The 25,867-nt window shown below is 42.9% G+C and overlaps 2 protein-coding genes and 1 long non-coding RNA gene across 4 annotated transcripts; all 3 read right to left on the minus strand.

The window, feature by feature from the left end:
- Positions 1–3,503: 3,503 nt before the first annotated feature.
- LOC139829889 (peptidyl-prolyl cis-trans isomerase CYP20-3, chloroplastic-like) lies at positions 3,504–7,307 on the minus strand. The gene is made up of 5 exons (XM_071828951.1): positions 6,549–7,307; positions 6,232–6,376; positions 5,997–6,087; positions 5,494–5,801; positions 3,504–5,377 (listed from the first exon to the last, which is right to left on the minus strand). The coding sequence occupies exons 1-4, from the start codon at positions 6,843–6,845 to the stop codon at positions 5,786–5,788; spliced, it is 549 nt and encodes a 182-aa protein (XP_071685052.1). The 5' UTR covers positions 6,846–7,307; the 3' UTR covers positions 3,504–5,377; positions 5,494–5,785.
- A 348-nt stretch (positions 7,308–7,655) lies between these two features.
- LOC127332542 (uncharacterized) lies at positions 7,656–11,504 on the minus strand. Of its 2 annotated transcripts, none has more exons than XR_011756744.1 (13): positions 11,328–11,504; positions 11,061–11,186; positions 10,921–10,981; positions 10,385–10,448; positions 10,126–10,262; positions 9,916–9,948; positions 9,741–9,834; positions 9,487–9,520; positions 9,343–9,387; positions 9,108–9,198; positions 8,605–8,912; positions 8,299–8,482; positions 7,656–7,775 (listed from the first exon to the last, which is right to left on the minus strand). It is a non-coding gene; the product is annotated as an uncharacterized lncRNA (long non-coding RNA). The 2 variants fall into 2 exon arrangements; XR_011756743.1 differs by having other exon boundaries at positions 9,916–10,039.
- Positions 11,505–12,418: 914 nt separating this feature from the next.
- Positions 12,419–13,926, minus strand: LOC127332540 (fruit bromelain-like). The gene is made up of 2 exons (XM_051358850.2): positions 13,271–13,926; positions 12,419–13,163 (listed from the first exon to the last, which is right to left on the minus strand). The coding sequence occupies exons 1-2, from the start codon at positions 13,830–13,832 to the stop codon at positions 12,583–12,585; spliced, it is 1,143 nt and encodes a 380-aa protein (XP_051214810.1). The 5' UTR covers positions 13,833–13,926; the 3' UTR covers positions 12,419–12,582.
- Between the last annotated feature and the right edge of the window lie 11,941 nt (positions 13,927–25,867).

Below are 25,867 nucleotides of genomic sequence, written 5' to 3' on the forward strand. Positions count from 1 at the left end.
TTATAGCCATTAAGATGGGCTCAGCAGTTTAAATGATCCACTCGCAAGAAATAGTATTTGAAGCAAAAGAGAGCTTCAAGAGGCAAATTCAAAACACATTTAAGTCTAACATGCTTCCTATGAAGAGGAATCTTGTACACAAATGAATTCATGAAGAACAAAGTGACAAGCATAAGAGGATAAAACACGAGTAACTTCAAGATTCTCAACATAAAGAGGGGAAACTTAATATTATTAAGATGCATATAACCATACTTCCCTCTCTCATAATAACTTTCAGTAGCATCATTGATGAAATCCACAATATACCCATCACTTAAAACATTATTATCATGGTTCATATGCATAGAAGTATCATTAATTTTGGCATAAGAAGAGTTCTTCTCATTAATAGTAATTGGAGCAAGATTATTATCAAGAATTTGAACATGGTAAACAAGTTGCATATTAAAAGAATTGTTTTTGGTAATCCAATCATGACTATGACAAGTTTCATAAGGATAGTTATAACCTATATCATAGCATTCTTTATAATAATCATCAAAGATCGGAGGCACAGTGTCATCATAAGAAATAGAATAGCTATCTTTCACAGTCGGTTTATCTATGACCATACCATCATTGTTATTAGAAGGAGATGTATCAAGAACATAATGACCAGTAGCAAAAGGATTTTCAAACACCTCTTCCCCAAGCTTAGAGCTTTCTATATCATTATGGGAGGAAGCATGGATATCACTGACACTATGGCAATTATTATCATCATCATTTTCAGAATTAGTTTCCCAGAGATTTGCAATATCAAAAGTAATGTGCCCATTCAAATCATGATCGCTAATGTATGTAAAGGGCATAGGAAGATCATCGTATTCAGATTCATTATCACAATAATTATTAGGAGCAACATACTTACGGTTACCTAGCGTTATCTCATTCACGCGGGGATACATCGTTACCTCTTTCTTTTTATTCTCCTTCTTCTTCTTCTTCTTCTTCTTCGTTCCCTTCTTCTTCTTCTTCTCTTCCTTCTCCTCGTTCCCTTCTTTAGGAGGAAGAGGCTTGAAGGGTGGCTTGTCCGCATAACCTGATTTACTTTTAGAAACAATAGAAGAAACTTGGGAGGATTCCTCCTTTCCATTAATTAGTTCAAAACACATAGCGGTCCTATCATATTTTGGAAAGGTGTCATCTTCTAAAATATTTTGTATGTAAGTATTTGTATGGCTATTATCAATGCAATAAGAAAAACACCCATGCAGGACATCATCAATATCAAGATCACTCATATGTAACAAAGAGATTTTTCTCGACAGTTCTTCACACCCCAAAAATAAAGTAAGTTCATCATGCTGATTAGGAGTAATTTCATCATCACAATACAAATTTGCAGCACTCATTGGGTTCAAATTATCATTGGAGGAGCATTGAAAATTAAAATGACCCACTTCATGGCAAACTTCACAAATAAAAGGATAGAGGGCACAAACTTTTTTACCAAGATCATCTAAACCCTTAAACCACTTTCTAGTTTTTTCATTAGCATGATGGATACAATATTCATCTTTGATTTGATTAATTCCACAAGATCTATGTATTCCACAAAAATTAACATGCTTATAAGAAATAGCATTCTTAGGAGTTTGAGCATGCTTATTGCAATAATTAACAACAATTTCATTCTTCATGCAAGCCTCTTTAAAAGGTTCATGATACTTATCAAAATTCTTTTTAGGCAATTCAAAATGAGAAGCAAAGGCTTTATAAAGATTTGCAGCAACTTGAGAGTCAAGACCATAAGTAGCACTCATATTTCGAAATTTATCGGTATCCATAAAAGCTTCAATGCATTCATAATCATAATTTATACCTGACTCTTTACCTTTGTCGTTCTCCCATCCTTCAGCGTTCTCCTCAATCCGATCAAGAAGATCCCACCTAGCTTCAACCTCCTTGCTTGTGAAAGATCCCTCCGAACATGCGTCCAGATAGTCCTTGTGTTGTCCTGAAAGCCTCGCATAAAAGTTGTTAACAATAACATTACGGGGAAGCTCATGAATGGGACATTTGAGCATTAGTGACTTCAATCTCCCCCACGCTTGAGAAATACTCTCTCCATCACGAGGATAAAAGTTATAAATATAATTCCTATCAATATGCACTTCATGAGGAGGATAAAATTTAGAATAAAAGAGAGATGCAATTTCCTCCCAACCAAGAGAATGACTATTCTTCAACAATTTATACCAATGCGCCACTTTACCAGACAGCGAAACAGAGAATAGCTTCTTCCTCACTTCATCCATAGAGATACCTGCACACTTGAATAACCCGCATAATTCATGCAAAAACAGTAAATGATCTCCAGGATGGACAGTTCCATCCCCTTTATAGCGGTTATCCATAACACGTTCAATAATTTTCATAGGTATTTTATACGGAATACTTTCAGCAGGTGGATTTAAAATATCAGAAGCATCATTAGAGTTATCGCATATGGGAGATAAAGCATTATCAGAGCAAAATATTTCTTCCAAAGCTGAGGAGCAAAAAGGATTATTTTTATTTAAACTAGCTTCCCCAAGCTTAGACTTATCCATAGCATTAGCAGTGATTGCGTTCATACTAATAACATTGCTACTAGCATGCAATTGAGGCTCCATAGATTCTTTAATTTTCGCATCACACAATTCATGTCTTAACTTAGGAAATAAAATAAGAAGCTCATTGTTGTCCATTATGCCTAACTAGTGTAAAACAAGAAACAAAAAGATGCAATTGCAGGATCTAAAGGAAATAGCTTCGAGCACAAACACAATGGCGCCTTAAAAGTACCATTACCTGGAACCGGAGTATGAGTGCCTTTTACCTTTCCTCCCCGGCAACGGCGCCAGAAAAGTGCTTGATGTCTACGGGAGCTTCTATTCTTGTAGACAGTGTTGGGCCTCCAAGAGCAGAGGTTTGTAGAACAACAGCAAGTTTCCCTTAAGTGGATCACCCAAGGTTTATCGATCTCAGGGAGGAAGAGGTCAAGGATATCCCTCTCAAGCAACCCTGCAATCATGATACAAGAAGTCTCTTGTGTCCCCAACACACCTAATACACTTGTCAGATGTATAGGTGCACTAGTTCGGCGAAGAGATAGTGAGATGCAAGTAATATGTATGAGTATGAGTGGTAATAGCAATCTGAATAAAATATGGCAGCGAGTAAACATTCAACAAAACAGTAAACAAACGGAGATTCGATGCTTGGAAGCAAGGCCCAGGGATCCTGCTTTCACTAGTGGACACTCTCAACAATGATCACATAATAGGACTACTCTACACCCTCTTGTTGGATGATGAACACCATTGTGTAGGATTACACGAACCCTCAATGCCGGAGTTAACAAGCTCCACAATATTCAATGTTCATATTTAAATAACCTTAGAGTGCAAGATAGATCAACACAACCAAACCAAGTACTAACATAGCATGCACACTTCTACCATCACACTATGAAAGGAGGAATAGATCGCATCAATACCATCATAGTAATAGTTAACTTCATAATCTACAAGAGATCACAATCATAGCATAAACCAAGTACTTCATGATGCACACACTGCCAACATTACATCATGGAGGAGGAATAGACTACTTTAATAACATCACTAGAGTAGCACATAGATGATATTAAACTAGATCACATAAAGAGAGAGATGAACCACATAGCTACAGCGGAGCCCTCAGCCCCGGGAGTGAATTACTCCCTCCTCATCATGGAGGCAGCGATGGCGGTGAAGATGGCGGTGGAGACGGCGGTGGAGATGGCTCCGGGGGCAATTCCCCGTCCCGGCAGGGTGCCGGAACAGAGAGTTCTGTCCCCCGAATTGGACTTTCGCGATAGCGGCGGCTCTGGATGGTTTTCTCTGTTTTCGTCGAACTCGTCGATGTTTTTAGGTCAGGGACGAATATATAGGCGGAGAGTCGGAGTCGGAGGGGCGACGAGGCGATGACACAATAGGGGGGCGCGGCCCAGGCCCTGGCCGCGCCACCCTGTCATCTGGGGCCCCTGTGGCCCCCCTCTGGCGGCTCTCGGGTGTTCTGGATGCTTCCGGGGATTCTAAGATGCTGGGCGTTGATTTCGTCCAATTCCGAGAATATTTCCTTACTAGAATTTCTGAAACCAAAAACAGCAGAAAACAGCAACTGGCCCTTCGGCATCTCGTCAATAGGTTAGTTCCGGAAAACGCATAAATATGACATAAAGTATGCATAAAACATGTAGATATCATCAATAATGTGGCATGGAACATAAGAAATTATCGATACGTCAGAGACGTATCAGAGAACTTGGAGAATCCTTTGGAGAGGGATTTGAACTTGTCCTTGCGGACGATCCTTCCACCATTTTCTTCCCTTCTCTCATAGACACAATCCGCAACAAAATGACTTTTGTCGCTGCAATTGTAGCATGTTCTCCCCCTTTGCCCCTCCCTTGTGCTCTTGGAGAAATTTCTTGGAGAGTCACGAGGAGAGTATCTTGAGCTTCCTCTTTGTCTTGAACTTCTAGTCTTGTTCCCATCCCAAAAGCGGCGGCGAGAGCCATGTGTTCATGATAATTGGTCTTGAGATCATCCGGACCCCACTCAATGGGATCCTCATTGAACTTTTTTTATTTTGTTTTAAAGGATTGCTTATACAAGCTTAAGGGACATATTGAATTCTTGAAAAAATAAGTGAACTAAAACTTATGTTTCTATGCTCTTTATAAAAGATTGTCTATATAGGCTTAAGGGCTCTCAAAGAGTAATGATTCTTGGACAACTAAACAAACATAAGTATCATAAAACATATGGTTATAGCATCGTCTTGTGTTTGCCTGTGCGCCGGGGCGCACCGGGTCATCTAGTTTCTTTAAAAATGCAATGTTGTACTTATCTTTCCCATAGTTTAATAAACATCATTACACAAGCACCAAGAACAAATTTTGCACGACCAAGGAAATTGCTACATTTGCCAAATTTCACCCATCGAGAGATATACTGCTCATGGTTTCATTTTCATACCAAACAAGTAGTTTTTTATGGTGGAAATGAAGCTTACTTGTAACAAAGAAATGGTATGTTTTGGCCATAACACAAATGTGGCTATAACAGAACCAAAGCAATATTATGTGTTTTTTTTCATAAGGAGCGTTATTACCTTGTTCCCATTCTGAAACGGCCAGGTCTATGGAGACCTAGTACCATGAGCGCCTCCTAAATAGAAGCCTCCCATCCTGACTGGAAGCAAGAAGGAAGCGAGATGCTGGTGCAGAGAGGGTGACAAGGACGAGCGGCGAAGAGGCCCACAGGGCTCCGAAACCTAGCAAGATGACCATCTCGTCCTGGAACTGCAGCAACACGAGGTGTGATCAGAATCTGCAAGCCATATTTTCTTTGATGCCCAAGTCTTGGAGCAGATTTGATGATTTCGCATACAAAAATAAGAGGCTGCGCTGCTACCAACCAGAAGAACCAACAGGTCACGAAAGGACTTATGACAGGGGCAGGCTGCTAACGGCAAGGGTGCTGAAGGCCGTGGTGCTGCGCCATCCCGTCGCGTCGTCTTCCTAAGCTGGGAGCTCTGACGCTCAGCCACCTTCGGCTCAATGGCCGCGGCGTTGCCCAGCCGCTAGTCACCTGCGTGGGAGAAATCGTGTCGGTGACTTGGCAGGACCCACCATGCACCACCTGAGGCCGCCGTTGTCCACCAACAGCGGCTGCCGAATAGATGAAGAGAAAAAGCTGAACAGAGGCCACTAATGCTCTTCAGACCTGGAGAATTTAACATCTGAATCAGAGACATCACTAAACCCTATAAGTGCAGCAATGGATAAATGTTGCATAAAGTACCGTCTGAAACAACGGGGAACCTGACAATTTATTCTTCCTCGAATTGATATACGCTGTATAGTAAGGAGGAGTAGGAATGAAGTAAACTGGCTAGTTCACAGGGTGTATAGTTCTTACATTGTTTTCCTGCAAAATCCCCACCCTGAATCATGAAATCCTTTGATGATTCGGTGGAAGAAGCAGCCCTTGTATACATCCCCTTTTTCTCCTGCCCCAACCAAAACAGAGAGAAACGATGCATGAGTCCAGATACATACTACTGGACACACTTACTGACATAAGGAATGGATTTGCTCTCAAAATTGGGGCATGGGGAGAGCTAATTTGCATAGTATTGATTAGCCTGATATACCAGTGCACAGGGCACGGAAGTTGTCAATCATCTTTGGGACGACCTCGCTGAAGAGACCGATGACCACCTTGCCCACGCGCTTCCCGCCGATCTCAACCTCGAAGAAGAATTTGCTCGTTACCTTGGCCTGGAGCTCCACGTCACCCTGCAGCAGCAGACCAAGGCAAATTCAACCACCACGCAAAGGCTAGCGCCGAGCACAGAACTGCAACAGCTGGTACACGGCCTCATGGAGGGTGAACAGGTGCGCATACCGAGCCTGAGCGACCCCGCGGAGCTGATAAAAGAAGAGATAAAATTAACCTGGAGTCATTTACCATGTTTCTTGCCATGGAAGCTCCCCTGGTCTTGCCGGAGAAGATCTCGAGGCCCAGGATGCGGTGGAGTCGATTGGCGTGCCACCGCTGACGCCCTCTTCTGGGACATGCTCCTTGAGCTCCTCCTTCGCCCGCGTGCCACGGTGGCCACCCCATCCGGCTCGATCCGCACGCCTCCACTTCTTCCAAGATGCGCTCCACAAAGGCAATTCTATGTAAGGATGAATGAAAGGAACCAAGCATCAAAGTGCAGAATCGAAGTATCCAAGTATTAGAAGTAATGAGCAGAGGGAGCATAGCTTAAAACAAACTGAGTTCAAATCAAGAAACCAATTATCAAAGTGCAGAATCAAACAAACCAAGTATCGAAGTGCAGAATCAAAGAAAGGATGAGCTGAGTTTCATAGTCATGAAAATTAAACACACACATAGCACTCGTCCTCTCCCTATGCTTTTAGTTCAGGATAATATCAGCATGCTATTTCTCTCGCGTGGAACATTATTCAGTCCAAATGGTCTTGCTAATCATTTAGGTGCAACGGTAGAAAACAGAAATGGCACAATCAACACAGCTAAAACTAAAGAATAATAATGCTTATAGAGCTAAGAACAGGTCTATACAGTCCCTCTAATTATTCAGCTACAAAGAGAGAAAATAACAGTGGCACAATACTCAGAACTAACCACATTCTGAAACTCATCATCTTTAGAACCAAAATGACAAGAATCCAAATTGATCATGTACATGAAAATATTAAAGCACGCAAAATTTAGCAAATAAAAAATGCAGCTGACTGAAGATACATGATAAAATAAAAAATAATTCTCTAATTCATTTTATAGAGTAAACAATCAAACAGACTTGATCGAAGATTCCTTTAATCTTTTCAGTTTGGTTACACAGTATAAATGAGCACGGTGATGGTGATATTAACAAATGAAGCTTGCATGCCCACACCAATAGGGTATTATGAATGGAACTCCAAATACTTCAGGACAATACAATACAAAAATAAGTAGGTCATGCAGTATAGTAAAGTTAATTATAACAGTAATACCTTTGTTTCACTCCTAGCTAGATGAACAAACAATTCTAAATCCAGCAAATTAAGTTAGAAATTGAGTAACGAAAAACAAAAAGGTTTCCCTCTACCATAAAAAGAGTGTGGTCGGTATGATGACAGCTCAACTCCTTTTACCTTACGAAAGACTGAAGCCAATGGTTCCCTGCATCCAGTTCTTTGTTTAGCTATATATGGTAAGAAAATGCTAGTACAATCTAATATTGGTGTCTTAGTAGTTGTTGTGGCTTCAACTAAAGAACCAATGTCGTTTCTAATACAAAAGTATAAATATACATATAATGTAGAAGTGAGCTTAGAACTGGGCTGTTTTGATAAATAAAGTACAAAAACAGATTGCCATTAATTCACCGCTATTGATATTTACATGATCATTTCTTTAAAAATGCAATGTTGTATTTATCTTTCCCATAGTTTAATAAACATCATTACACAAGCACCAAGAACGAATTTTGCACGACCAAGGAAATTGCTACATTTGCCAAATTTCACCCATCGAGAGATATACTGCTCATGGTTTCATTTTCATACCAAACAAGTAGTTTTTTATGGTGGAAATGAAGCTTACTTGTAACAAAGAAATGGTATGTTTTGGCCATAACACAAATGTGGCTATAAGAGGACCCAAAGCAATATTATGTGTTTTTTATCATAAGGAGCGTTATTACCTTGTTCCCATTCTGAAACGGCTAGGTCTATGGAGACCTAGTACCATGAGCGCCTCCTAAATAGAAGCCTCCCATCCTGACTGGAAGCAAGAAGGAAGCGAGATGCTGGTGCAGAGAGGGTGACGAGGACGAGCGGCGAAGAGGCCCACAGGGCTCCGAAACCTAGCAAGATGACCATCTCGTCCTGGAGATGCAGCAACACGATGTGTGATCAGAATCTGCAAGCCATATTTTCTTTGATGCCCAAGTCTTGGAGCAGATTTGATGATTTCGCATACAAAAATAAGAGGCTGCGCTGCTACCAACCAGAAGAACCAACAGGTCGCGAGAGGACTTATGACAGGGGCAGGCTGCTAACGGCAAGGGTGCTGAAGGCCGTGGTGCTGCGCCATCCCGTCGCGTCGTCTTCCTAAGCTGGGAGCTCTGGCGCTCAGCCACCTTCGGCTCAATGGCCGCGGCGTTGCCCAGCTGCCAGTCACCTGCGTGGGAGAAATCGTGTCGGTGACTTGGCAGGACCCACCATGCACCACCTGAGGCCGCCGTTGTCCACCAACAGCGGCTGCCGAATAGATGAAGAGAAAAAGCTGAACAGAGGCCACTAATGCTCTTCAGACCTGGAGAATTTAACATCTGAATCAGAGACATCACTAAACCCTATAAGTGCAGCAATGGATAAATGTTGCATAAAGTACCATCTGAAACAACTGGGAACCTGACAATTTATTCTTCCTCGAATTAATATACGTTGTATAGTATGGAGGAGTAGGAATGAAGTAAACTGGCTAGTTCACAGGGTGTATAGTTCTTACATTGTTTTCCTGCAAAATCCCCACCCTAAATCATGAAATCCTTTGATGATTCGGTGGAAGAAGCAGCCCTTGTATACATCCCCTTTTTCTCCTGCCCCAACCAAAACAGAGAGAAACGATGCATGAGTCCAGATACATACTACTGGACACAATTACTGACATAAGGAATGGATTTGCTCTCAAAATTGGGGCGTGGGGAGAGCTAATTTGCATAGTATTGATTAGCCTGATATACCAGTGCACAGGAAATGGAAGTTGTCAATCATCTTTGGGACGACCTCTGAGCGCAATCCAAAAATGCATTTAGCATCAGCACAAGATTCAGTCCGAACAGTAAATATCATTTGTCTAGCAATAATTGAGAAATCCTTCTTATTACCTGAACAACTTAAAATAGTCACGAAGATATAAACCTAACACATAGGTATAAGCAATTAATATTCCGCCATGTAAAGGTTTCACCAAGGACATATACAAAATATGTAGAAAACTACATAGTTTGCCACAGAAGGTACCAACATCAGTAGAAGCTAATATCATCTTTACAGTGTTATGTTTTTCTAGCTCTTAATGCTTATGACATAGGTTTCAGATCTAGAATATGAAGAAGAGAGGCAAAGGAAGGATAACTACCTGAACAAGTGAGAGGAGGGCAGGGAGGAGTATTGCTAGGATACATCAGAATCCAATCGTGTTCAGTATAGAGAGGTGGCATATATTATGATCCCTGGCCGATATAGTTGAAGTTCAAAGACGATTCAAACTCAAGAAAACATTTATCATAAACCGTGACTTCTGGCCAATATACCTTCACAAGCTGATGGTCGGATACGAGCATACTCTGCAACAAAAGGTTCCCCATGAACAAATACAAATGATAGCTTGTATGGCACCATCTGGATTATACACCATATTACCATGTACAATTTTACCTACACGAGAACCACCAATAGGTTGTACTAAAGCAGTAGTAACGCACTAAGAGCTAATTCATCAATACTGCAGTGATTCTAGGTACCTTGCAGAAGATGCATGGACTGAACCTCTGCAGCTGCACATCGCATACAACATCAAGGGACATCAACTCTTTGCTCAAATCACCCTCATGTGACTCTTATCTAATGAGATCGGAAATCAAGATGGGATCCTGCAAGCCTTCACGAGAGAATAAATCAGGTGAAGGAGGAGCTCAATGACAACCAGCCAGCCCATATAACTCAACACAATAGGGAAGAATCAATAAAAAACTGGAAATAGGAGGAGGCAGAGGAACTCACAGGAGAACAGCGAGGAAGTAGGTAGACAGGTGGAGCTAGGCACTGCGATGCGCCCGGAACAAACCTGTGTGTATTGTTCTCAGCTTATTCTTACAGTGAACATAAACAAAATATACACTGCTAGGACATCAAGCTACTACATCATCAATCATCGAAGCGTCAGAAATATGAATAAAAGCCAAATATGCTTGATGGTTCCTCATGAACCAACAAACTATAAATTATCATCTGGGAGGCAACACCAACAACTATTTTAAGCAGTTACTCAAGCATGCAACTAAACTCCTGATCTCAACTAATCCCTCTGGTCTGATATATTATTTCATTGTTAGCAAAAGAGAAGATATAGGTTAAAGTAAAATCCTATATCATCTCCTTTGTACAGCAAAAAATGTGTTAATATCCTAAAAGAAATCTAAAGAATGCTGCAGATTGGCACACTGGCCAAGATTAATATCTTTCAAGATTTACAATTAACGTGTAACAGATTCTAACACTTCAAAATTACCAAGGATGCTGCAGATTGGCACACTCACCAAAGATGAACGGGAGCATCCCGACCTGTGCTCCATGCAAATCTTTCAAAGCCTGCAGTGTCTACACAAACAAAGAGGAAAAGCCCCAAATCAGCTCACCTGATTCACCAAAGAAACAAAAAAAATCGAAGTACACAAACCTGGACTGTAGTTTCCACTCCATATTTTGCCTCTCTTGTGGATCCGACACAATCTTCAAACTAATATAGTACCAAATCTACAGGTTGATAATGGCAAACATGTGTTGCTGTTGCCTCTGCACAAACCTGTGAATTTCCACAAAACTATTAGAGATCAGAGCTCGTCAGCAGCAAGACACAAAAATCTGAATCGCGGCGGACGGACCCATCCATCTCTGGCCAGAGATACAAAGAGAAGAATGGAGGCAAGGAAGGGACGAGCCTTACCTGAAGGTGGATCTGGCTTGGTCATCCCTCGCTTGCTTGTCCTGACGCCACACGTACCTCCGCGGTCGTCGCTCGCCGTCCTCTATCTACCGGCTCTTCTCCACGAGCTGGAGCCCCGGCGTCGTGCTGCTCCACCTGCCCCATGAGACGGAGCCGGAGCTCGCCGCGCCCAACCAAGCCCGCCCGCCCGCCTGGGCCCGCCCTTCCCGAGCTCGCGCCGGCCTCCCCTTCCCTGAGCCAGAGCACGCCGCGGCTGCTCACGGCCGCCCCCGCTCGATCTGGAGCTCGCTCGCGCCATGACGGAGAGATTCAGGAGGCGGCTGGAGCGACGACGGTGAGAGCATGGGATAAGTAAACCGTCGATCTACAAACTTCAGAGAGAAAAAAAGGAATAAGGGGGATTCGATCGATCTAAATTAACACCAAACACATGAAAGACAGGATCAAAAAGATTACCTCAACCATCAATCCCTGCCTCCTGATTCGTTTTCTCTCTCCTGCACCTCTTCCTGTCCTCCCCGAGCCGCCGCCTCGATCTCCACCATGCCGTCGTCGCACCTCCTCCTCTCCTGCCCAGGACCGCCGTCGTCGCGCCTCCCGGCACTGCGCCGGCCTGGTCGCCGCGCCGCTCCGTCCCGAGCGTCCGGTGTCGCCGCGCCGCTCCGTCCCGAGTGTCCGGTGGTCAGACCGGGGTGGCTCAGCGGTCGTCGCCCTCGACGCGCCAAACGGGGACCGGAGTCGGAGCACATGGCCTCCATGGCGCTGGCCGGGAGGAGGAGGAGAGGATTGGGGAAGGAGGAAGGAGGTGCTGATTGGGGATGGGAGAGGAGGAGGAGGCGTGCATTGGGGGCTAGGATTTTCACCCGGTCCAAAACAAGGTGAAAGAAGGCGACCTGAGCCAGCCCCGTTCCGTGTCTCTGGCGGGAGGCCCCACGCGCAAGATGGCCCAGCGGTCATGTACCCAGCAGCAGGCAGCAGGTAACAAAAGTAATAACCGGATCGGATGGCTGTGGGTGAAAGTGGGATCGATTTTTTTACTGTTCGGGAGGATCGAACGGCCAACGAAGAGTGCCCCCTGAGGACCATCTGGCTGGGCGGGTAGTGTTGTAACATTTATAGGAGAAATTCACATGGTGAGGCAGGCGACGTAGAGCGTGATGCCGCAGAGTCCCCGCGGGTTCACGGTAGATAGGCGGTACGTTACAAGTGCACGATGCCACGATGGAGTATATATATAGATGCCGCATGCAGTAAGCTAGTACGGGTAGGCGACGTCGAGCGTGATGCCGCAGATCCCGGGTCCTCCGACGTCGCGGCGCATCCGGATGTATCCACCCTCGCCCCACGTCTGCCCCCACGAGTTCTTGACGATCCAGTACTTGGCCCCCGTGGAGGGGTCAGTGCCGTAGCCGACGACGGTGACGGCGTGCGCCAGCCGCGTCCCGCAGGGTCCCGAGTAGACGCCGCTCTTGTAGAACTGCATGCCGCTGCCGACCTCGATTGCCACCCCCACCGGCTGCCCCGCCACCGCCTTCTGCATCACCAGCTCGTTCCTCGGCCCGATGGCCCCTTGCCCGGTGATCTTGGCGGCGATGCGCGCGGACTTGGCGCGGTTGCAGGGGCCTCGCACCGCCCTGTACGGGTACTCCGCCTCTGTGGTGAGCCCGCCGTTCTCGACCACCCACTTGTAGCCCCTGTGGTAGGACCCCAGGTTGCACCCGCCGTCGTACTGGTCGCAGTCCACCAGCTGCTGCTCCGACAGGGACACCAGCTTCCCCGTCTTGATCCAGTGTAGAGTCTCGATCGTCGCCACCGTCACGAACGCCCAGCAGCTGGCTGCATGCGTGCATCCGGAAACAAAATCATGCATGGTTAAAGGAGAGCTCATATATAGTGCTCCACAAGGTAGAAATTTGGGGACCAGGTCATCACAATTTACGTACAGCATGACGAGCTTTGGGACTTGGGTGGCACCACGGCGCCTTTGGCCCTCCAATCCACGCTGGGCGGAGGCGGTGGCGACGATACCTCCAACGAGTCGTCGCCGCTGCCAGAAGACCTCAGGTCGTCGTCGTCGCCGCCGCCGCCGGCGGTCGTCTTGATGTCCGAGGCGTCATCGTGACTACTGCGATGCTCGGCGTCGTAGGACGTGTACCTTGCCAGGAACTCATCCTGGGTAAGGTCGGCGAACTGGTTCTCGCCGAGTTCGTAGCTGAGGTCGCCGCGCCGGTTGGTGGCGTCGATGTACTCCACGTTATCGCGGTACACCTCGAAGCGATGCAGCCTCTCCTCCGCGCTCAGGTACGTGCGGTTGTGCGTGGCCTGCCACCCGAGGAACCTGTCCATCATCAGCATGTCTCCTGCGTCCACCCGGCCGCTCGACGCCGCAGGGAAGGCGGCGAACAGGCCGCGGATGAGCAGAATTGCAGTGATCAACGGCCATGTGCCAGGGGAGAGAGCCATGTCGATCGATCTGCACACTTGCTGTCTGCTTAAACATGCCATGCCTTTATATAGTGCTCGATCGCCTGGAGCGCGGGAACATGGCTTTAGGCAGTACCGGGTTGGCTGTCGGCCGGTGCGGATCGACGAGATCGGCCGGCGACGAATGCATGCATGTATGCTGGTGCTGGCGATGCACGCAGTTGAGGAATGGTAACGATCTACATTTCCTCTTGGTGTCTCGAAGCGGTGTAGATATATGAGCCATGGCGCACGAAAGAGTTGGTTAGGTTGCGTTGCCGTGCACACTAAATTAGGGCGACCTCAATGTACATCGGCCGAACACCGGTTTGTCTACTAACTTGTGCACCTTGTGGCCTTCCATTTCTGTCAACATTTCGTCTTGTAGCACAGTGTACACACATCAAGTTTCAATTTAGCTGTGTTTCAGCTACTAGAGTGGAACCTAAATGCAGATTATTATTATTATTATTATTATTATTATTATTAATGAAGTGTGTGTTCTCCCTGCTAATAAGTATTTAGTATCTTATTGAGTTGTTTAATAGGAAATAATAATAGTAATAATGATAGTAAAATAATTAAACTTGTCAGCTGATACATGTAAAATATATCCATAAACACTACAGTTTATTGTGTCATATTTCTACATATTTGCACCATAACAAATGTTCCTACCATGGGTACGTTTACATGGATTTTCCACCAAGACCCATTTTATTTTGGTTTTAGCTCTAAAGAATAGGAACCTTGTTGTGTGTATTTTTGCCTTTCAAGATTTTTGCGGACCTCAAAGGGAGTTAGAATTTTTTTTTTTTTGCCACTACAATATTTTGGAAGATAAAAGATTCTGCGTGAAGGGTGAGGAAGCAAAGGCCATGTGTGGCCCAAGCACCATGATGGTCCACTAGAGCATCACATCTCCTTTGCATCAAACTTTGTGCCACCGGCTTCATCTTGGCCTAAACTCATCTATATATACAACCCCTTTCGCAATCTCGCAAGGAGACATCGCAAGGTGGACGCCGTTTGCTCTTCCATTATACAGAATTCTTATAAAGAAAAACTAGGCATTACAAAGAACAGTGTCATGCATTTCCAACTTGGTGACATTTTTCAATCATATGATTTAAGTCAACTAGATGACCCTTTCGTTATTAAGGAAATTGAAGCAGTTGTGACTTCCTCCCGGTCCTAATGGTTTCGATGGGATGTTCATGAAGAAATGGTGGTATATAATTAAAGAGGATTTCATCAAACTAGTCAACGATTTTTATTCTAGAAATCTACATTCGGAAAGCATCAATACTTCCTTGATTACACTTATTCAAGTAAATGATCCAGAAAATATGAATGATTACAACCCCATTTCTCTTGTTAGCCTGCCTCTGAAATTCCTCACAAAATTAATGGCCAATAGGCTTCAGAAAGAAATTATCCCTATTGTCCATCAAAACCAATATTTCTTTATTAAAGGTAAAAGTATCCAAGATTGTCTTGGATGAAATTTTAAGTACTTACATATCCCCCATAAATCTAAGAAGCCTAGCTATTCTCATCCTTTAAATTGATTTTGGTAAAGCATTTGATAAGTTGAATATAGTGGCATTATTGAAATGCTCAAAGTTAAAGGATTTGGACCCATACTGCTATTCCCAGCTGTGCATGAACATGTGTGCTTCTCAATGGAAATCCTGGAAAATATTGTATACAAATCAACTTTTCTTGTCAATACAGGTGATCTCCTACAAGCAGCTATAAATGATGAATGGATAAGAGGTGAATTAAATCTCCCAACTGACAATGATTTTGGACAAAAATATCCTATTGTTCAATATATGGATGACACATTAATGATTATGCCTATAAATGCACAACAACTAATGTATCTCAAGGAGATTCTTGCTATGTTCAGTGCTTCCACTGGTCTCAAGGTCAATTATAATAAAACATCACTGATACCCATCAATATCAGTGAAGATCATTGATGCATGTAAAATGCATATATGAACTTTGTACTTTATTGACACATATTTCACATATTTGCAACATATATGATGTTATATCTATGTGTTATATTGATTTGTGGGGATTTACCAATGATCCCCTTTATTTGTGTTATAACTCTGCAGAACAGGAAAACCCAGTTTTGTGTATTTTTCACTTTCACGGACCTGTACATAGTCAAATTTAGCTAGAATTTCGGGGACATCAATATTTCACCACGAGAAGCATATGGAACACTTGGACCTCACGAGGGAGGGGGAAACTCCGCCGGAGCAGCCGCCGGAGGGATCTCCACCTTATCCAACATCTTCCACATCAACACCATTATGAAGAGGGAGTAGTCCACTTCTAGACTATAGGTTTGTGGCGGTACCTTGATCTATTTCTCTCTTGTTCTTTATAGATCTTAGTATCATATGAGCTACCCAACATGATTATGGTCATATATGTAATTCCTATGTGGTGGATCTTTTTTCTATTTGATATTGATATGTGAGATTGGAATCTATTATGTGCGAGATGTATTGGTAGATGCATATTATGTACCCTATTCTTAAGTGCTTGTTCTTATCCAACTTGTATGCAAAAACATGTGTGCGGAGATGTGTATATTAGATGTAGTAGCATTGTTATAGTGATTGAACAGTGACCCAAAATTCATCATTTATTATGCTTTTTACCTTTACCTTTGCTGCCTCACTAGGGATAAAGTGAATGCATGTGCTATGTTTATCATGTGACAACCGTGATAATCTTATTGAGTCAAGGTAGCATATTTGATATTCAAACATCATGTCAAAACACTTAAAGCTATGCCATGTTAGTTCTTAATACAAGATTGCTTGGAGTTTTCCCTTTCTTGTGGACTATAAGAGAGATGTGTTGCATCATCTCTATGTTAAGACGTGACACCCATATGAATGCTTATCAATCACATATTGAAGTCCCGTTAATATTATGTCATCGGTGAATTGTTAGTGTCCACTACAACTTAAAAAGAGAGTAGACAAGTGAAACCATGAACCCCGGTCCAATTTTAATCATAAGAAACACCTTAATTTCCAACACTTTTATCACACATTATATTTTCAGCAATTATTAAATCCTAAAGTACAAAAATACTTTATTTGCTTAGTTACACACAAACCGAAAAACAACTATATCTTTACCATTTTTATCTAGTCTACATAGTTTATTTACTTTGCATTACTTTACATACCTCTTTTATTTACAATTACTAATACTAAACCTTGTGCTTGACAACCACATGATGGAGTTGAGGGTACAAAGAAAAAACCTTGTTATACATGATTTCTGGAAGAACAAAAAGAGGAGATGACTCTTTACTCAATTCTCCGAGAGTTCTATATAAACCCTCGAGTCATCCTTGTGGGGAAAACTTCTCTCGGTACGAAAATATACGCTTGGAGTCCCAAAATTGATGGTATACGTGAGCATCATCAATCATGCAAAATCCCTTCCAGATACTTTTGGATCAAAATTAGAGGGTTGACATTTGCATATCTAGGCCTTTCGTTGGGCACAACAAGACCCATGTCTCGGATTTAATGTCTCTAGTGTCAAACACTAGATAAGAGGTTGTTAGGAATATCCTCACTTATGTCATACAATGGAAAATTAACAATGTTAAATTAAGTTATCCAGTTGATGCCTATGTATGCAATGTGCTCATTCAGATTAGCAATCACTGGGCAAGGACATTCAGAAACATGGCAAATGCCTTGCAAGTTGGGAGATGGTTTGTCGATCAAAGGACACCGAGGCCTTGGAATCCTAAATCTATGGACTCAAAATAAGGCTCTATTAATGAAAAAATTGCATAAGTTCTACAATCACCAAGACATACCCTAGGTTCGTCTAGTTTGGCAAGCCTATTACAATGATAATATTGTTCCTCATATTTCTAGCAACAAAGGCTCTTTCTGGAAGGTGCACGGCGACGCGCTTGGCCGGGGAGACACTGGTGCGACCTCAGATGCGCAAGGTGAAGGGCGGAGAGGTAGTGGCCGTTAGTGAGTGACCGTTAGTGCCCGTTAGTGAGTATCAGAATCCAACAGTGGTGGACCAAATCCAACGGTGATAACCGGGTGCTCACGTATCCCCCTGATCACCAAATTCACTCTCTTCGGTGGTTCTAGGCAATTTTGTAGAAGGAGAGGGAACTTTTCCTACACCAATTGTTTACCATTAATAGTAGGAGGGTGTCTAGCATTTGAAACTTCATTAATACTGGTGGTGGTGATGGTACAAATTTTAGTCAAATTATTATTTCTAGCAATTTCATCTTCTCTTTCCCATCTAGCATGCAATTCCGTCAACAAATGCTAAACTCTTTAAAGAGAAAGTTAAAAAATGGCATGATAGAAGAATTATCAAAAGAGAATTTAATATTGGGGATAAAGTCCTATTGTATCGGTCTCGTCTTAGATTCTTTGCAGGGAAATTACTCTCAAAATGGGAAGGACCATATGTCGTTGAGGAGGTATATCGTTCAGAGGCGATTAAAATTAGTTCTCTCCAAGGCGATGCCACACAAGTGGTGAATGGACAAAGACTCAAGCATTATATCTCAGGTGATTCTTATAATGAAGATGTTGATGTTATTCGAGTGGAAACTCCGGAAGCTTTCATCAAAGGTCAAATTGACAGTCCGGCAGAATTCGAGTTTGAATAGGTAACAGTACTGGTAATAAAAAGTTCGCGTTTTACTTTCCGAACAATGTTTTTGCTGTTTTTGGGAAATATGAAAAATTACGAGATCGAAACGGAGTGGAGGAGACGCACGAGGGCGTGCCCTCATAGGCCGGTGCGGGCCCCAGCCTGGCCGCGCCGCCCTATGAGGAGAGCCCCTCGCTGCTCCTTTCCGACTCTGGTTCGACCTGGTACTTTCCTTATGTCGTAAAAATTCCTGCTATATAATCTCCCGGACCCCTGGAGGTCCGTATATCGTTTTCTCGACGTGTTTTGTTTCGAGCTGTTTCTGCCAGGATCTGTTTTTGATTTAGAAGCACCATGGCCTCCAACAACAAGGACAAGGGGCTTTCGGAGGAAGAAGTGAAGAGGTTGACTTCAAAACAAGAGCAACAAGCCGTTGGGAGTAAGCAAATCTTGGTGGGATCTGTTGACACTCGACGTTCTTTCTCTCATAACTTGCAGGGACCCTTACCACCTGCTCCTAGCCTCGACTCTTTCCCTGTGTTGGAAGAAGCTCTACGGGTTACCGATGAGTTTTGTGATCAATACCGTGCTCTGAGAAGGGAAGTGGAGATACTTCAGGAGGAGAATTATCGACTTCGAAGAATGCTAGAGCGGTTCTTCACCCCCATCAAGGTTGTCCCATCATCACCACCACCGCCGAAGGAGTAATTCATCATCGGTATTGGCATCCCCTTGGTTTGTTCCAAGCTTGGGGGAGTGCCGCGGTATCACATCATCACTATCTTTTACTTTTTACTATCAAGTAGTGTCATATCATGAGTAGGGAAGTTATCATATAAGATGGGTTGCAGTGTGGAAGTATCTCTCTTTAGTTGGTTGTCTATGTATCCCTTGGTGTGAGTTATCGTTATGGAATATTAATGAGAAGTTTTATCATTTACATATTGCACATCTTATTTTAGTTTGCAATCTCTAATATATGATTGATCTTGTTATTAGTATTGGTATCACTTTGGGAGCATTGAATAAATCTATTTGGTTTTGGCAAACTTAGCATTGGTCAATAGCAACAACACTTTGAGGTTTAAGTAGAAAAGAGAAATACATGTAGATATGTTGTTTCATTGTGTTTCTTTCTTCATTAGCTCTTAAGTTTATTATTCTGAAGTTAAAATTGTTTGTGCTTACAAGGAAGATGCATGATTGTTTCTATCACATGTATATTTGTTTGTTTCCCTCAACTCTTATGCTTGCTAATCAACCTTGCTAGCCAAAAACCTGTACTGAGAGGGAATGCTTCTAGTGCATCCAAACTTTAACCCAAACCTATGCCATTTGTGTCCACCATAACTACCTACTACATGGTATTTTCTACCATTCCAAGTAAATACTTCGTGTGCTACCTTTAAACAATTCAAAATTTACTATCTCTTATTTGTGTCAATGTTTTATAGCTCATGAGGAAGTATGTGGTGTTTTATCTTTCAATCTTGTTGAGCAACTTTCACCAATGGACTAGTGGCTTCATCCGCTTATCCAATAATTTTGCAAAAAGAGCTGGCAATAGGGTTCCCAGCCCCGATTAATTAACTTTCATAATTTTACAAATAGACACTCCTCCATGGTATGTGATTGTTGGACGGCACCCGAGGATTCGGTTAGCCATGGCTTGAGAAAGCAAAGGTGGGGAGGAGTGTCATCTAAATAAAACTAAAATAAAAAGGCACTCCTTCATGGTATGAGATTGTTGGCAGGCACCCGAGGATTCGGTTAGCCATGGTTTGTGAAAGCAAAGGTTGGAAGGAGTGTCAACTAAGAATAAATTTTATGAGAGCCGCTCTTCGAGAGTTTGTCTGGCAAGGGGGTTAGAGAACCCGCTACCAGTCGTTGACAACAACAAACACCTCTCAAAATGTTACTTTTATTCTCTTTATATGATTTCAAAACTTAAAAAGCTCTAGCACATGATTTAATCCCTGCTTCCCTCTGCGAAGGGCCTGTCTTTTATTTTATGTTAAGTCAGTAAACCTATTTCCCTCCATCTTAAGCAAGCATTTGAGTTGTTGTGATCAAACCATCTATATTGTGATTTACTTCATCATCTCTTTTACTCTTCCTTGTTTAGTACAAGTTTTATCTGAATGAATATAGCTTTGAAAGTTATCAATGATTATGAGAGATTATTATGATTGAGTATGCAAGTTATGCCATGTAAACTTTAACATGAGAGCGCTGCTCGATAGATAAGTATAACCTGTTAATTGTTCTCTGACCAAGAACGAAGTTTTCCATCACCAATTATGATTTCTTATGCACCTTTATTTGTGATTACCTTATACTTGTTTCAAGTTGAATTATATGAGGAAGTTGTTCACTGGAATTTCTTGTGTGAATGAATATGATGCTTCTTGTACGTATTTTATTTATCGACTCTTCACTCCATAAACATGTGGTCCTGTTTACCGAGTTCAGTTTCGCTTGGGGACAAGCGAAGTCTAAGCTTGGGGGGAGTTGATACGTCCATTTTTGCATCACTATTTTGTATCATAATTTGCTGTTATTCATTGATATATTTCATATTTAGAGGTGATACTTATGTTATTTCATCTATTTTGCATGTTTCATGATTATTGGAGGATCGCGCACCGGAGTCAGGATTCTGCTGGAAAAAGCGCCGTCAGAATGCAATATTTTGGAAGATCAACAATTGACGGAAATTATATGAAAAATCCTATTTTTCCAGAAGACGAAGGGAGCCAGAAGGGGGAGCCGAGGAGGGCCGCCATGGGCCCACCTCATAGGCCGGCGCGGGCCAAGGCCTGGCCGCGCCGCCTTGTGAGGAGGGGGCCCACAACCCCCTCTGGCCTCCTCTCCTTCGCGTACATCTTCGTCCCGACAACCTAAACTCCAGAGGATAGTCGCGAAGAGTCACAGCCGCTTCTGCGAGGCGGAAAACACCAGAGAGAAAAGAGCTCTCCGGCAGGCTGAAATCTGCCAGGGAAATTCCCTCCTGGAGGGGGAAATCGACGCCATCGTCACCGTCATCGAGCTGGAGATCATCTCCGTCACCATCACCATCATCTCCATCGTCATCACCGCCGTCTCCACCGCTGCACCTTGTCACCGCTGTAAACAATTTGGGTTGGATCTTGATTGTTTGATAGGGGAAACTCTCCCGGTATTGATTTCTACTTGTTATTGATGCTATTGAGTGAAACCATTGAACCAAGGTTTATATTCAGATTGTTATTCATCATCATATCACCTCTGATCATGTTCCATATGATGTCTCGTGAGTAGTTCGTTTAGTTCTTGAGGACATGGGTGAAGTCTAAATGTTAGTAGTGAATTATGGTTGAGTAATATTCAATGTTATGATATTTAAATTGTGGTGTTATTCTTCTAGTGGTGTCATGTGAACGTCGACTACATGATACTTCACCTTTATGGGCCTAGGGGAATACATCTTGTACTCGTTTGCCAATTGCGGGGTTACCGGAGTGACAGAAACCTAAACCCCCGTTGGTATATCGATGCAGGAGGGATAGCAGGATCTCAGAGTTTAAGGCTGTGGTTAGATTTATCTTAATTACTTTCTTGTAGTTGCGGATGCTTGCAAGGGGTATAATCACAAGTATGCATTAGTCCTAGGAAGGGCGGTGCATTAGCATAGGTTCACCCACACAACACTTATCAAAACAATGAAGATTAATCAGCTGTATGAAGCGAAAGCACTAGACTAAATTCCCGTGTGTCCTCAAGAACGTTTGGTCATTATAAGTAAACAAACTGGCTTGTCCTTTGTGCTAAAAAGGATTGGGCCACTCGCTGCAATTATTTCTCTCACACTTTACTTACTCGTACTTTATTCATCTGCTACATCAAAACCCCCTGAATACTTGTCTGTGAGCATTTACAGTGAATTCTTCATCGAAACTGCTTGTCAACACCTTCTGCTCCTCGTTGGGATCGACATTCTTACTTATCGAAAATACTACGATACACCCCCTATACTTGTGGGTCATGAATATTCATTATCAAATTGTCTAAATTTCATTATGTCACTTCTCAAAGATATAATCTTAGTAGGAGGATAGTATTTTCCAATAAAAACATCTTTGAATTTTACCCAAGAATCAATACTATTTCTAGGCAAAGATAGCAACCAATCTTTAGCTCTTCGTCTCAAAGGGAAAAGGAAACAATTTCAGTTTTATAATGTCACCATCTACATCCTTATACTTTTTCATCTCACAAAGTTCAACAAAATTATTAAGGTGAGAAGCGGCATCATCAGTACTAACACCAGAAAATAGTTCTTTCATAACAAGATTTAACAAAGCAGGTTTAATTTCATAGAAAACTGCTTCAGGAGCAGGTGGAGCAATAGGTGTATAAATAAAATCATTGTTGTTTGTGCTACTAAAGTCACACAACTTAGTATTTTCAGTACAACCCATTTAAGCAAAATTAAAACTAAGCAACAGAAATAACAGCTATAATAAAAACTATTTTTGTGTTTTTTTGATATAAAGAAGCAAACAAGAAAAAAATAAAGTAAACTAAGAAAATAATAACAAAGTAAACAGACTGGATGAGAGACTCCCCTTGCAGAAATCCTCTTTCTCCCCGGTAACGGCGCTTGAAAACAGTCTTGATGCTGCTTATCGTAACGCAGACTTCACACTGTTGGGGAACCCAAAGAGGAAGGTATGATGAGCACAACAATAAGTTTTTCCTCAATAAGAAATCAAGGTTTAATCGACCCGTAGGAGAAAGACGTGACTTATGAAGGTGTTGCTAGCTAACTATTGGCAGGACGCACTACCGGCGTCAGCAACAACGTGGAACCTGAACACAACACAACCAAAGTACTTTGCCCCAACTTACAGTGAGGTTGTTAATCTCACCGGTTTTGCTGAACACAAAGGATTAAACGTATCAAGTGGAAAGAGATGTTTGCAGTATTTAAAGAGAGCAAAGCTTGCGGAAAGTAAACAGAACATGATTGCAGTGGATCAATTTATAAGTGTAAAGAAAAGGACCGAGGTCCACAGTTCACTAGAGGTGTCTCTCCATAAAGATAGATAACATGCTAGGCGAACAAATTACAGCTGGGCAATTGACAGAATAAAGACCATACATGACAAGATGATTACTGTGAGTTTCGTTTGGGCATTACAACATAATACATAGACCGTAATCCAACTGCGTCTATAACTAATAATCTACCTTCCGGTTATCGTTCGAACCCCTTCCAGTATTAAGTTGCAAGCAACAAATTATCGCATTAAGAAATGTGTGTAAAGTAAACGATAGAATTACCCTCGGATAAAACGTTGTTATTTTCTCCCTAGTAGCAACAACACATCTACAATCTTAGAAGTTATTGTCACTCTTCCAGAAAACTAGAGGCATGAACCTACTATCGAGCATAAATACCCCCTCTTGGAGTCACAAACATCTACTTGGCCAGAGTATCTACTAGCAACAGAGAGCATGCAAAATCACAAAAAAACATATGATAAGAATATATAATCGATCTCAACATAGTATTCAATATTCATCGGATCCCAGCAAAAACAACATGTAGCATTACATAAGGATGATCTTGATCATGTAGGGCAGCTCACAAGATCTAAACATGAGGCACAAATTGGAGAAGACAACCATCTAGCTACTTCTATGGACCCATAGTCCAGGGATGAACTACTCACGCATCACTTCGGAGATGGGCATGACGATGTAGATGCCTTCGGCGATGATCCCCCCCTCCGGCAGGGTGCCGGGAAGAGCTTTAGAACCCTCCCGAGTTAGGGTCTGCAATGGCAGCCGCGACAGAACTTTTCATGGATGGAGGCTCTGGTGTTTAGGTTTCCCCCGAGATCGTGAATAAATAGGCGGAAGGGCGAGGTCGGTGGAGGCCAGGGGGCCCACACCACCCCTTGGCGTTGGCCCAGGCCTGGCCGCCCTGTGGCTCCTCTTCGACCCCCCCCCCCCCCTCTGGACCCTGTCTTCGTTACGGAAAAGTATTGCATTCGGCTTTTGTTTCGTCTAATTATGAGAATATTTCCTGTACAACTTTTCTAAAATACAAAATAGCAGAAAATAGGGAATTGACACTGTGGCATCTTATTTATAGGTTAGTGCCGGAAAATGTATAAAAGTGTAACGAAGTATGGAGAAAATATATATAAATTGGTGTAAAACAAGAATGGATCATCAAAATTATAGATACGTTTGTGACATATCAACAAGAGAAGAGTACAAACGACCTAAGGAATGATATTCGTAGATTCTAATACACACTAAATCATAAGCAATTTTACTGAAGCATATATGGAATGGAATATTATGTGGCAGATGACATGCCAAATATCAATTGTGCCCAACGGTCCTAACCAAACCAAAAAACATTCGTTTGGGGTAGTATCAAATATGCTCCTTCTAAGTTTTATAACTTCTTATTTGGCCAGCTTCCAGAGGACAATGCATTGAAGGAAATTTAGAAATCCAAGGCTTTGCCTAAATTCATTGCTTTTGAGTGTTGCTCATGCATGACGGTTTGAAACTTTGAATACCATGCTTAGGAAGCATTGGAAACTAGAATCAAATCAATTCCTTGTTCTTTGTCATCTACAGATGCTTGAAACAAGAGGTGCTAAGAGGAGCTGGATATTTCTTGGGACATGTCCCTCCTGCTTTATGAAAGTGTTGGCATGCGGCAACTTGGAACAAATGGAAGAAACATAAGAGCATCTCCAGTCGCGTCCTCCAAAGCGGCCCTCAAAGGTTTTTGAGGCGTGTCAGACATTTAATCGGCCCCATTCGCACGTCCTAAAGGCCTTTTCCACCCGACGCGGCCCAATACGCTGTCTGGTGCCCAAGGCTGTTCCCGCTCCATAGGGGAGGCTCCGGGCGCGTCAGACATAGCGAGAAAATAGGTGGGTACCCACCTGTCAGCGACCACATCCAGAACAGTTGGTTCCCACCTTTTATTTCTCATCGCGCCTCCCGTCCCGCCTCCCACCCTCCACCGTCGCTCGATTTGCCGGCCGTCTCGACAACCAATATTGCCTGAGTCGGGCACAGCCATGAAGGATGGCTCCCTCATCGTCCTTTTCGCCGCCGCCACTTCGCCAACGCGTCCTAGAACGGACCAGCAAATCCCCCTCCTTCGCGCATAGAAGGTGTTCGGCGGCTTGTGTAGTAGGCAAGACAGGTTGTTGTTCGTTGCCTCCTCTGCCGCAGATGAATTTTAACTATTTGTTTTGCTTCAGAAATGGATAGTGAGGATGAGATGATCGTGCAAATGATGGAGGACGAGCAAGCCTTCGATGATGACCTTCGGGAGCATTTGTCGATCATCGTGTCCCTCCAAACATGCTTGA

This window comes from Lolium perenne, chromosome 4 (genome assembly GCF_019359855.2).
Source record: "Lolium perenne isolate Kyuss_39 chromosome 4, Kyuss_2.0, whole genome shotgun sequence".
Lineage (NCBI taxonomy): Eukaryota > Viridiplantae > Streptophyta > Magnoliopsida > Poales > Poaceae > Lolium > Lolium perenne.

Bases quoted from the DNA above. Each gene is read 5' to 3' on its own strand.
- LOC139829889 (XM_071828951.1), bottom strand. From the start codon at position 6,845: ATGCTCCCTCTGCTCATTACTTCTAATACTTGGATACTTCGATTCTGC. The intron at 6,377-6,548 runs GTAAATGACTCC...CTGCTGCTGCAG, and splicing joins CTTCCATGGCAAGAAACATG to GGTGACGTGGAGCTCCAGGC. The intron at 6,088-6,231 runs GTATATCAGGCT...TGGTTGGGGCAG, and splicing joins CTTCCGTGCCCTGTGCACTG to GAGAAAAAGGGGATGTATAC.
- LOC127332540 (XM_051358850.2), bottom strand. From the start codon at position 13,832: ATGGCATGTTTAAGCAGACAGCAAGTGTGCAGATCGATCGACATGGCT. The intron at 13,164-13,270 runs GTACGTAAATTG...GCACGCATGCAG, and splicing joins GTCCCAAAGCTCGTCATGCT to CCAGCTGCTGGGCGTTCGTG.